Source organism: Stegodyphus dumicola, chromosome 1 (assembly GCF_044657685.1).
Source record: "Stegodyphus dumicola isolate Sdum_Otavi_A_Nest chromosome 1, ASM4465768v1".
Taxonomy (NCBI): Eukaryota; Metazoa; Arthropoda; class Arachnida; order Araneae; family Eresidae; genus Stegodyphus; species Stegodyphus dumicola.
In genome coordinates, this window is record NC_140768.1 from 65,695,234 (window position 1) to 65,708,513 (window position 13,280).

A 13,280-nucleotide genomic window follows, 5' to 3' on the forward strand; every position below is an offset into this window, starting at 1 on the left:
AAAGCTATGTTCAAAACTGTGGGAAGTAGACAGGATTCACAAGAAGGGTATACAAAACCCTTTATTTTTCTCTATTTACAATAACTTCCGTACTTCGGAATACACAGACACGCTACTTGGGGTCTAACGTAAAAATATAAAAATAGAACTAAACTCTAATTTAACTTTAAAATGATAAACGTGGAAGATTGGCCTTATACTAAAAGGAAGCCGTATGTAGTACAGAGGACTGTGAACACTACAATACGTTTAAAATTTATCAAGAGGATTAAACCCTCTGGCCTGGAAGGCAACCAGCAACTGCGTAAAACTTCTAAGGTAAGCGGCCTGCTTCGACTCACTGCTTCCTCTCTCTCGCTTGGCAAAAAGCCACAACTTAAATACTTGGCGTTCGCCAGACAAACTTTGCATAAAATACTTTAACGCTTATAATTCTGGCCGGAAGTAGAAAATAAGAAGTGATAGTAAAGATTTAAAATAAAATAAACGTTAGTAAAACTTAAGATCCTTACATACTTCCCGCCAGAGTTAATTAGTTTGAAACTGAGGTCTAAAACGACCTTGTTGAAAACTTTTAGCTCTAGAATCTAACGCGAGGCCAATCTTTTACAAACATTTTTCGCTAGAAACTAGAAATTTAAAAGAAAGAAATTTCTTTTTACAATAGCAGCTCCCAGGACACACAATTTGTTTCATCTGTACTGCATCTAAACAGGAGCTTTTATTCAAATCTGGTTCCTTCCAGAGATCTGGAAGGAAAACTAGTTTAATGAAATGTTACACAATGAAATAGCAAGTAACATGTATAATTATATTTCTCTTAACATTATTATTTCATTCATAACTATTTTAGTTATCTCTCCCCGTGCTCTCTGACATGCGTTGTAAAAGAACACCAAACACGAATGTGTTTATGTCTATGTGTTCAACACTTCCTCCTACAATCAAAACACTAACGTGTTAAAATTCAACATACCAAGACCTCGTAACACACCCTAATTTCAACTCTAAACCCTGAGGTACTATTCTGAAAGTGGCTAACTCTGAAGTGTAGCGTCAGAGAGCCTAACTACATCATTCAACCTTTAACACATATTCACCATGATTTAGTCTTTTTACAGTCACACGAATCAAAAAATTTTAACATTACTTTCACTTTTACCATATCACGGTAGTTCTTAACATTTAAAATAACAGTTCACATTGTATATAAGAACATATTAACATGCCGTTAATTTTATACATTTGAAAACATACATTAGTAGTACATTGTTAACTTCTATTCTTTTCAAAGCAAGTGCCAATTCTTTCTACATTGAAATAATACATTTATAAGTCTTTCAGACTAAAACTTCTTTCTTGCCAGAATGTTTTAAATAATATTTATACAATAACTTTTTACAATATTTAAGTCTTTACACAACGCTATTATACATCAACTTTAGTTTTACGCGCGAGTAATTGAAAAACATAATACCAAAATCGGTAACAACTCATTTCTCGCCCTTTTGGTGATAAAGGTAGACCTCGCATGAGGTAAAACTTCTTGAAATCTGCCACTTGCAGTAAGAATGAAAGATTAACTTAAGTTTGCAAAGTAACATAAAATTTTACTTATCTTTGTGATATTCGGACATTCTTTTCTGGGCCCAGTCCTTAAAGGTAGTGCAGATAGTTGTTTGATTTATCCTCCTTCTTGTACGGGCTCGCCCTTCAGTGCCTTCCTCTAGATGCTTTCTTTTTTCTCCAGTTCGGTCACCCTTGAATACCTTCTTTTTCGCTTCTGCCTGTGGTCTTGGTCGTTTGATGGCAGCTGGTCTTGGCGGAACCGGGAAACTTCTTTCGTGTTCCTGCTTGGACCTCGTTGCTGGCCGTTCAAATTTTCCTTGTAACATTTCCTCCGCCGCTGATGGCCCTTCCGCAGTTCGGCGACATTTGCTGCGGAGAGTCCTGTCGGATGAGTAGATCTTCCGTTTTAGAGACGGGTTATAGTTGCCGTCATTTCTCCTGGTTCTCTTTGCATACGTCGTCCTTCTCCCTTCTTCATTCTGGGGGTGTTCGTGAACTCTCTTTTCTGGACGGTGGAACGGCTTCTTTTTCTTGCTACCTTCAATTTTTCCGCGGGGAAACTTTCTTTTCACTTGCTCCTGCCTCTTAATGGCTTGCCCTTGTACTTGTCGTTTTTCCACCTCTGGAGCTTGTTCCTGCGGTGTCTGCCGTGCCGGATCCTGCAAAAGATCTTTGAAAATTTTCATTTTATTACGATCATAGTAGGGTTTGATTTGATCAATGTTTGCGAAGCAGGTTTCACCATTTCTGGCTTTTAACACTACTACAGCGTGAGTTATTTTTTCTATAACATATGGTCCTTCAAATCGTGGAAAACATTTGGCAGTTTTATCTTCTGGTGCTGAAGAAAGTGAATGCTTAATTTTTAAAACTTCATCCACTACTTTATAAGTTACACCACGTCGTTTCAAGTCATAATATAATTTTTGTTTTCTCTGTGCTACTTCAGTATTCTTCTTTGCTTCCTTAATTAGTTTTTCTATATCACCCATTTTAAATTCTGGGGCTCTTTGTTGCACATAAAATAATTTATCTAACGGCGTTATAATCTTTCTGCCTAAAAATAACTCAGCAGGAGTCTTGCCCGTTGTATCATGTTTTGCGGTCCTAAGGGCGAAAGCAAATTCATTGACTTAGTTATCCCAGCTTTTATGAAAATTTTTAACATAACTACGGATAATTTTCACTATATTTCTATTGACCCGTTCCGCTATATTTGATTGCAGCCGATACGGGACCATTTTTAAATGACGTATGCCCAGTTTTTGGCACATGTCTTCAAATATATTACTTACAAATTGAGGACCATTATCCGATATAACTTTTAGGGGCGCCCCGTATTTTAAAATATATTTATTTAAAATAGAATCAGTAACTAATTTCGCGGAGGCTCGTTTTAAGGGAACAATTTCGGTCCATTTACTAAAATGATCAACCATAACAAGGAGATAGCGACTTTTATTTAACTGACTTTTTGGGAAAGGGCCCAATAAATCGATGCCAATTATTTCATTTGGAAATTCGGAATTAATACTATTTAGAAACGCGGCCGGGCGTAAATTAATATAATTAACTGCTTGACATGTTGGGCAGGACTGGACATACGCCCTTGTTAACTTTTGCAGTTCAGGAAAATAGACTGCCTCGCGTACGCGTTGGATAGTTTTTCGAATACCAGCATGAGAAGCTAAACGGCTGTCATGGAGCTCCTGCAGGATATTTAATCTAAGACTAGCTGGGATAACAGGTCGAAATTCGTTGTTGGAATTCGTAGTTTTTGTATAAAATAATAGACCATCTATCAGTTCGTAATGGGTCGCCCTATTTCGTATCGCCACAATATCTTGGTGGCTAAAATTTTCAGGAAACTTTAAATACTCATAAATGCTTCCAAACTCAGGATCCTTACCCAGTTCGGTTATTACAGTTTCTCGGGAATTTATTGTACATGCTGTGAGCATTGCCACCTTTACAGTATTAACTTGTTCATCTATTTTAATTCTTGATAGGGCATCTGCTACGATATTTTCCTTTCCGGGGGTATGCTTGATTACCAGATTATATTCTTGTAGCTTGAGTGCCCATCTTATTAACCTTGGGGATAAGTTTTTCCCTGAGTACAATCTAGTTACCGCCGCATGATCAGAGTACACTGTTATTGGCGCCTTTCCAAAATAGACTCGGAACTTTTGCACTGCTAACAGAACTGCAAGTGCCTCTCTCTCGGTCGCGGAATAGTTTCTTTGTGTTTGATTTAAAGTTCGGCTAAAAAATGCCACGGGCTGTATAGGTGGGACTTCCTGCTTGACCCAAGAGACTTCTGCCTATATATTTGAACCAGTTAAGCGCTTGGCCCCTCAATGCGCTGGTAGCTAAGGTAACTTTTTGAAACTCGTGCACGGGGTAGAGCATGAAGTGGTCATCCAATTTTTGTAAAAAACTGGTTACCGGTGAGTTTCCATTAAATGTTGCTTCTGGTTTCATCGAAGCGCGCATGGTCTGGACGATGTAACCAAATCCTTCCAGGGCGGCAGCTGGCATTTCTGGATTCTGAGCCGTTTCTGCAGGCAGCACAGGTTCTTCTTGAAACTCGGCCATGGTTATTCTTCTTCGTTGGGCGCCACTATCAGGATCAATGTTCCGTCTTACCTTCTTCGGGAACACGCAAGGACCTGACTCGGAACAGAGAGCTTACTAAGGCTATGTTCAAAACTGTGGGAAGTAGACAGGATACACAAGAAGGGTATACAAAACCCTTTATTTTTCTCTATTTACAATAACTTCCGTACTTCGGAATACACAGACCCGCTACTTGGGGTCTAACGTAAAAATATAAAAATAGAACTAAACTCTAATTTAACTTTAAAATAATAAACGTGGTAGATTGGCCTTATATTAACAGGAAGCCGTATGTAGTACATAGAACTGTGAACACTACAATACGTTTAAAATTTATCAAGAGGATTAAATCCTCTGGCCTGGAAGGCAACCAGCAACTGCGTAAAACTTCTAAGGTAAGCGGCCTGCTTCGACTCGCTGCTTCCTCTCTCTCGCTTGGCAAAAAGCCACAACTTAAATACTTGGCGTTCGCCAGACAAACTTTGCATAAATACTTTAACGCTTATAATTCTGGCCGGAAGTAGAAAATAAGAAGTGATAGTAAAGATTTAATATAAAATAAAGGTTAGTAAAACTTAAGATCCTTACAAGTGGAACTTTAAATACTTGCTCTTCCTTCATTTGCATTTAACCGCGATTCTGAAAACACATGCTGGTTGGAAATTGTAAGCTGAAATTAAAAACGATAGGGAAGTGGCTTACAAATAAAATTTTCTCGTTTCAGAGTAAGTGTTTAGGTTAGGAAAAAAAAATATCGGAAGTCATCAAAACAGAAATATTCTAGAATTTACTGGAAGAAAAGGGAGCTAATATTTTATTTTCTATTAGTAAAGAAGATTTAAATATAATAAAATAAAACTGGAAATTTCAAAACATTTAACGCTTTCTGAAAGCAGTGGTGATGATCAAGCCGAGGACTTGACGTAATTTTTTATAACATTTCGTAATGCTTTTAGAACCTGTTATTGAATAAAAATTTCAGTAACAGAATATTTTAAATATGTAACGTTCTTCAGTGTAATTATTTACATTTACAGATTTACAGATAGTTCATCAGATGGTGCATTCCAGATTTTGCAAATTCATGCACCTGTTGGAAAGCATAATATTTTTCAATAACAGCGGCATAAGGTAATGTGCTACTGATATATTAAGTTGAACGCATATGAAATTGTTTTCTTGAAACATTTTTATTCCTTTGCATATTGGAAAATTCGGAGGTACATCATTTTTGTATCAAGATCTACAGTAATTAAATGGAAACTTCCTGTTACAGTGATTTCTCGAAATCACTTTCATCTTAATTAAAATATCATATTTTACTCATTTTAAAATTAATGCATTTCACATTAAATTTCATTTTTACACGCGTACACGTACAGAAAATGAAAAATATAGAACTTAAATTTGAGAAAAAGAAATTTATATCATATGGAATTAAACCTTAGGGTTGTAATTTTCAGACATTAATTATTCAATTCAACGAAAAATACCTGAAAATTTTTTATGATTCCTGGTTTCATCGTAAACATAAAAAATTATAACTGGGTTGTATTTCTACTAGAAGTAGCCCTGCCCCCGCAATGAATTTTATGAATGCTTACCATTTCTTCCTCAATTTAATAAATGAATTGAGTTCTAAATTTTAACACACTTATTTTTGTCAGTTTAATGAGTAACACATTTATTTTAGAATATACCGTATATTCCGGCGTATAACGTGCAATTTAATACACAAGATAGGACCGAAATTTTTTTACATGCATCAAAATGCTGCTTATTTAAATGAAATGACGTACTTTATGAAATTCAACATTTCCATTATCGAATAACATAAAGAGTTCGCCATGTTCGTCTTCCGTTATACCTTCAGGTGCTTCATCGAATTTTGTTGCATCTTCATCATCATTGTTATTTTGATTCATAAATAAATAATCATCATCCATACCATCTTTCAACGACACCAAACATCATCGCTGCAGCACGATTTCCATTTTCTTTGGCAAAATGAATGGCTTTGCATTTGAAACCAGTACTGTGTTTGTTTCTTTTCGAGGGAGCCAAATTTACCAGTAAAAAGAGCAACAAATCAACTGTATTTCCACTAAAGCAAATGTAATTTACAAACGCCTTCGATTTTCATTTCAAAATCTCGACCTAAAATGACAACAGAAAGAGAAAACATCTCACTCCTAATTACACGAATTCGTTCAGATTTGAAGTGCAATACATTCTTCTGGATTGAATAAAACCCATCCTCTTTGCCGGAATATTTGCTCCCTCAAGTATTAAACCCAACACATATTGCTCCCCTTATCGCTTGTCAGTGCGGTTTACCAATGTTCGAAAGGCTAGGACAAATGCTCGAATAAATGACGTCAAAAGATAAGAGCATTGCATGTGTATATTTTAGGTTTCTTTGTAAAGAATGGGATGCGCGGTATACAGCGAATATACCTAAAAATTAAAAAATGTAGCTTGAAATTATACATGCCCGTTGTACACCGGTGCGCGTTATATGCCGGAAAATATGGTATTTGCTTGTAAAGATAAATTGTCATTTTTTCAATCAATAGCTCAGTATTATGCTAATAAAAACTACTTTGTTACTCATAAAGAGAGATCACATATAATATTGTATATACCACATATATAAATCATAATATTTCACACAATGGTTTTACACAGTTATTGTGAAATTATACTGCCATATAGAATCATTATAACTACCATACACTTCAGTCGAAAAAGGCAACTACGGGCTTCATTCATAAGGATCCTAAGCATATGCAGTTATAAATTTCTCATAACAAGGTACAGAATTTTAAGCTTCGCTGCATTATTATGCTATTTAATAAACACATGGTTCCGAAGAAAAGAGATGCTACAGTTTCCATCGGTTTTTTAGAATTACACAACGTTAAAAAGAAATAAAAAATACTGAATTTTAGTCTGAAACTTAAAAAAGTGCTTCTCGTCTCACATTTTGTCTGGGAGCTTCTGTTAACCTGCCCATCATTGGGACTTTAGCGTTGGCGTCGGCCTTGGAATCTGCGGACATCTTTAAGCAGCACTACTACTCCTCAACCTGAAAAAAAGTTAACTGATTTAGAGCTAGAAAACTAAACCAGTTTTTCAGCAACAGTCTTTATTCATCAAATATTAATGTATAATAAACAAATTAATTTATAATTCTCAGTTCATGATTGAAAATATCTCAGTTGAATGAAAATTGAAGATAAAAACTGAAATAATTGTATTAATAAGAGCTTTAAAAGCTAAGTTGTTTTTTTTATAGTAGTAAACTAATTGTACAATTCAAAACAACACTATAAGAACTAAAGAAAACAGTACAGGTCATATTACGTTTAGTATAAACTTAATCTAACGAAAATCAAATTTTAATTCTAGATTCTTATAATATTTCGTTTAGTGTAAATTTAATCTAACGTAAGCCAAATTTTATTTCCAGATTTTTATAATATTTCTGTATTGTAGTAGAAAGCTACATCTAAATATCGGAAACATTTAAAATGGCCCTTAACAGATTTGCGTTTATTCAGTTTACTTTATAAGGTATTTCTCTCGCCTCCTGAGCATGCCTTCGTGGTGTAAAAGGTCAGTAAGATCGAAGCGAATTCGAGAGTCCGTGGTTCGAGTCCCGGCGAGGGCATTGCTCATTTTTCACATCTGCTGCTTCGAAATAACTTAATGTCTCTACAACTAATATACGTATATAAGTTTTCACAAAAGTTGATTTCGATAAAGATTAATGGTTTTATATTCCTTCTCCTCTCCCTTCAATTATTTTTATTCTTTAATATGGAAAGGAAAAAATATGGCAATGGTTGTACATCACGCAAGTGATATAAAATTTGTTTCTGAATTTCGTAGATGAGGTTAGATTTTATATCTTCAAAAAATAACACGAGATAAAAAAGCAATCTAAACTGCACATGATTTACATTCAAGTTCCTTTAAAAAATAATTTTTGGAATTTGACTTCCTACTTATGGGTTTCCTCATTTTGATACATTCTATTAAATTTATATTAGGAGATAATATAATCAATATTTCTTTAATAAATATAGTATATATATATAATGAATTGTATTTCCAACTGCATTCAAGTATCGCAAAAGCTCCATCCACGTAATGCGGCCATTAATGGTGTCCTGTGATTTTTATTTTTTGACATTTGCTTGATTTCTTTTTACGTTCATATTTTTAACTTAGTTAAAAATTTATTTTGTTAAACGTTTTTTTGTTTGTTACAAAAAACCCGGCCCATTAGTTGCTTTTTAGATCATGCTTTTGGTCTGCATATAATTCGAGCTGGATACTAACATTTACATAACATTAATATATTTAAAATATCAAGTAACAATAATTGAACTCAATATTTTGTTTTTAATTTGATTCATTAGACTTCTAGTAACTCCCAATGTTGCTAAAAGTTTAGTGATTAATTCTTGAAAATATAATTGTAATGAAAGTCGAATTACAATAGAAAGTAATCTGCCTTGTAATTCCTAAAACTGGAAACTTTTGTTCCATTCATCTAATTTCAAGGAAGTATATCCTTAAAATTAGATGATTTTAGAAAAATCGTCTAAAAATGTGTGAATAGCCTCTGTATTCACCTTTAATGTATACATAGCGAAATCAATTATGAAGCCATTAAATCGAACGCGATTAAAAATAATTCAATGTGGATAAATTACCATTAGTGTATTAGGGTTTCGAAAACCTGAAATATCTATGGTTGCCCAATTTGAGAATTTGAATTCATTGAAGGAAAAAGCAATACCAATTTCAAATTTAATAACTAGATATTAAGATAATTTTGAAATGAATTCAATACATTTAACAGACTTAATATGTCAATATTATTTTCAATGCTCCGGCAAAAAAGAATAACTTTTTTGAAACGCAAATGAGGCCATACGTGCTACAGCTTGAGATAGAAGTGCTATATATTTTCTGATGAAGGGTATAAAATTAAAACGCCATTTATAGACTATCATTAATTGACTCTGATAGTTGACCTGAAAGACGTCTTTCTAAGAAGTTAAAGATAAGCAGTAAATATTCGATAAGCCAATAGTAAGAATTTAAATAAACAGTCAAGGTTATTTTTTTTTTAGGTTTCAGAAAAATGGCGATTCGTTAACCTAGATATCTCGCACGGCAGGAAACAGGAAGATGGCGAAGCAGAGCTGAACGCCCAGATCATCAAGGCGCCAAAGACTTTCGCAGTTTCCTTTATATCATTCAGAATTAATGCAAAGTAAGAAAAACAACTTCCTTCAAGGCCAAACGCTGGAATCTATACGAAATTCATTTCCGTATCCGCAAAAAATAAAGCGACTAAAAACAAAAATAATATGCATAACTATGAACTAATTATGAACTTCGGTAAAACATGATTATCGCATTTTGAAACCATCAGGAACGTGGCAAACGTAAAATAATAGTGTATCAGAAGAATTATTTTTGTTGTTTAAACGATTGCGGCAAAGAAAATGAGGGATATCTTACTGGGTGAAGAGAACCTCTTTAGAAGGGGAAAAAAAAAAAAAAAAACTGGCTTGATTGACGTTTAACATGAGGGAAACCGTAAAACATTTAGATTTACTAAATTTTGAGCTCGACTTGAACTATCAGTGTTTAAGGATTATTATTGCTCGGTTCTGTGGTAGGTAGTAAGAAAAGAACCCTAGAATCAGTAAATCTAAACATCAGTCGTCTTCAGTTTTGTCTTTACGTTTCCCCATTGCCTCATTACAAGGCAGATGTATGTTTCAAAATGCTAAGAGATTAGTTAAGTGTGCTATTAAGCTAGAATACTGGTCTACGAAAGCTCTATTTTAGAGATAAATCTTATTTATTGATTAATTTATGTCAATTAAAGTTTGTTTGTGTTATAAGAATACCTTGAAGAGTTTTGCTAGTTCATACGAATTCATCCGTATAATATCAGGGTTATCCATAAGTAACAGCTATAACGTGTTACTTATGGATTGCTTACGTGTTTACCTATTCATAGATACATGATGTTAAATATTAAAATAAAAGAGAACTAACTGTGCTCTAGAACAGCGGTCATCAACCGGTGGTCCGTGATAACCTTTTAAAATTGGGACATTATTTGTGTTTTTATGAAGATTCAGTTTAAAATTGACGATTAACAAAACTTATTATGGAATATGGATAATACTTTTTTTTTAATTTTAGCTACTACTTTTAGCGAAATTACTTTTGAATTTAACGACTTTTGCAGATGTATCTAGCGACATTTGAAAGTGAGAGCTGACATCCATAGAAATGCTGATGTTATCGATATTAGCGCAAACTGTAATTCTCTTTTCCTTTTGAATTACAAACATATGCTATTGTAGTCGCTAATAACACAGTTTTTCTCCGAGTCAATAGGCAACTTGATGGATTTTTATGAGAACCATCTGCATTCTTGTTTATAATTCCATCACTGGAAGTTTCCGTTTTTGTTTTGTCTAACTGTTTGATCGATGTCGCAATTGCTGAGTAAGCGATGATTATTATGATTACAATAATTAAAAATTGGCGGCATAACACTATCAATTTATTAATATTGCTTTGAGTTTGCCTATTTGTTCTTGCTTTTCGTGAAGTTCCTTTTCAGTGATACGAAAATGTGAAGCTTTCTGTACAAGAAGGTTAAGATTTTTGTACTTTTCATGTAATTTTTCAATATGAACGAAATATGTGTAATTTGCTGATTATTACTGTATAAATATAATTTACCTTTCTTAAAATTCGTATTAGTGGTCCGCCAAATACAAAGTTTTATATATAGTGATCAGTGATGTTCTAAGGGTTGACGACCGCTGCTCTAGAACCCCCTGTATTTTATATGCATGCATCAAACACAATACTTGCCAATTTATTGTTAATGTTCTCATTCGAATATCTTGTTACCAGTATGCTATCAAAATAGTTTAGTTCTAGAGGCCACCTAGACAGGTGACAGCAGGGCCGGACACCCGGACGACTTTTATAGGCTAATCGGGTATAGTCTGGGACCCGTTCCATCCAGAGCATAGCATAGGGACATAACATGTTTAAAACATAAAATATCCAGCGTAACGTTACCTACACAACAGGTGGACGTTGCGTGGTGACATAACATAGCTCAGCATAGACATGACATGGCATAGCATTTTGACATAACATATTGTTACTTTTTTTTTTTCTGACACCAGTTATTTTCTTCCTGCACGTTCGTACGGGGTTTTTGTGGATTTGGAGTGAATAACGGCGACACTACTTGATGAAGTATCGAAACACACTTTATTGGCCAGTATTGTCAGGATAGCTCCAAAACACGTTTTTACAGTCGTCGATGAACTACTGTAAACACGCTGACACGATCAGCGACACAGCCTCCAGGTTATCAGGCTATCACGGTGGAGACAGTTTCACGGTAAAGCACCAGAGTACAGATCCCGACTCTGCTTGGTTGTTCTCGGAACTCCACGTACTCTCGAAACTCTCCACGCTACAACTCGAGATGCATCGACGACACGCAGAGCATAGTTCCCGACTCTTCGGTTCAGTCGTCCTCGGAGCACTAACTGCGATACACTAACAGACGATGCACTAACTGCGATACACTACGAGACTCTTTTGGTGCACTCGAAGACCCATTCAGCACTTGCTGCCCGGCTGTCAACTCGATTGACTCATTGATTGACTGCCCGGCTGTCAACTCGATTGACGCAGGGATTGACTCGCTAGACGAGCCACCAACTCGATACTAACTATCTCGCACTCTATGCGAGGCACACACTCTCTCCCTCTCGACGAGGGAAACTCACTAAACCGACTGCGGGTTAGCAGGGTTTATATAGCCTTCTGCTCGAGAACGTTCTGGGCTAAACCGGTAAGAATTCATTCCAGAAGGTTCTCCAATCGTCCATGGTATTTGTCCATGGTAATCGTCCATGGTAATTTTATCGCCAAATATCGCCAAATGGGCGATGGGGGAACCCGGCCTTCCCTTACCATTTTATGGCAACCCTAAAACTGCTTTGCGGGGAAGCCATCTTACAGTGCCTGTACATTTCGTAACAATATTTACAACATTAAATACACCACGTAATGTAACCTACACGACAGTTGGACATAGTATAGCGACATAACATAGTTAAGCACATATAAGACATAGCATAGCATGCATAGCATATGGAAACCACCTAGACAGCATCAAAACAAAAGTAAAAGATCAGCTACAAACAAAAGTGCGTCTTATTTTTGCATGGACAGCGTGCTATAAAACATGAATGGCGAGCAACAACACGATCCCGAAGACCACTTCGGTCAATCGCAACCGCTTTAAGATGACTTCAACACATAAACGCAAATTAGTACTGACGTTGGCGATTCGCACTCCATGCTAGCCGTCAAGGAAAAGTGGGAAAGCTTTGTTCTACGTCACCAGTCATCCATTCGCTATCCAGCACGCTATCTAGCGGATTCCTCGGCCCGACTGTTTTTAATTCTCGATGCAACAATATATAAGTTAGCATTTCTGCGTTTTTTGTTTATTATTCAGTATTCACCATACTGATAACATTGCATTAGCGTTTGTAGAAAAAGTGCCTTTTTTTAAAATTACTGCTGTTCAAGAGCTGAGTTATCTTCTTTCTATGTTTTAAACCAAAACTCTCTACTTTTTGTACTTCTTCTACAATTTAGAACCCATCCAAATGAGTAGTAACCCCCCGCCCCAATGGAAGACTTATCATTTTTGTGAAGAATGAGAATATCATTTTTGTGAAGAATGTGTTGTTACTTAATATGTAATATTTCAATAATCTTTACTAATAAGGGTACTCTGGAGCGGCATTTTTTATTTACATAACAAATACCAAATAGATTGTCTCAAAAATAGTGATTTGAGGAAAGGTGAACTTAGGAATCTTAAAAGCTTAACAAGTTCAAGATTTATTTATTTATTTATTTATTTATTTATTTAAGTATAAAAAGATTTCAAAATGCCCATAGAAAGCACATTCATGAAAAAAACTTTCTTGGATATGTCATATCCA

At 35.2% G+C, this 13,280-nt stretch overlaps 1 protein-coding gene across 2 annotated transcripts in view; it reads right to left on the reverse strand.

The window, feature by feature from the left end:
- The window catches only part of LOC118189234 (excitatory amino acid transporter 2-like), a 130,902-nt gene that overhangs the window by 52,264 nt on the left and 65,358 nt on the right, over nt 1-13,280 (reverse strand). Inside the window, exon 2 of one of the 2 annotated variants that reach the window (XM_035359806.2) lies at nt 7,172-7,276. In XM_035359806.2, the coding sequence (XP_035215697.2) occupies nt 7,172-7,249 (78 nt within the window). In that variant the 5' untranslated portion in view covers nt 7,250-7,276. Of the gene's footprint in view, nt 1-7,171; nt 7,277-13,280 lie in introns of those variants that run through there. The other variant, XM_035359808.2, reaches the window with a different exon arrangement.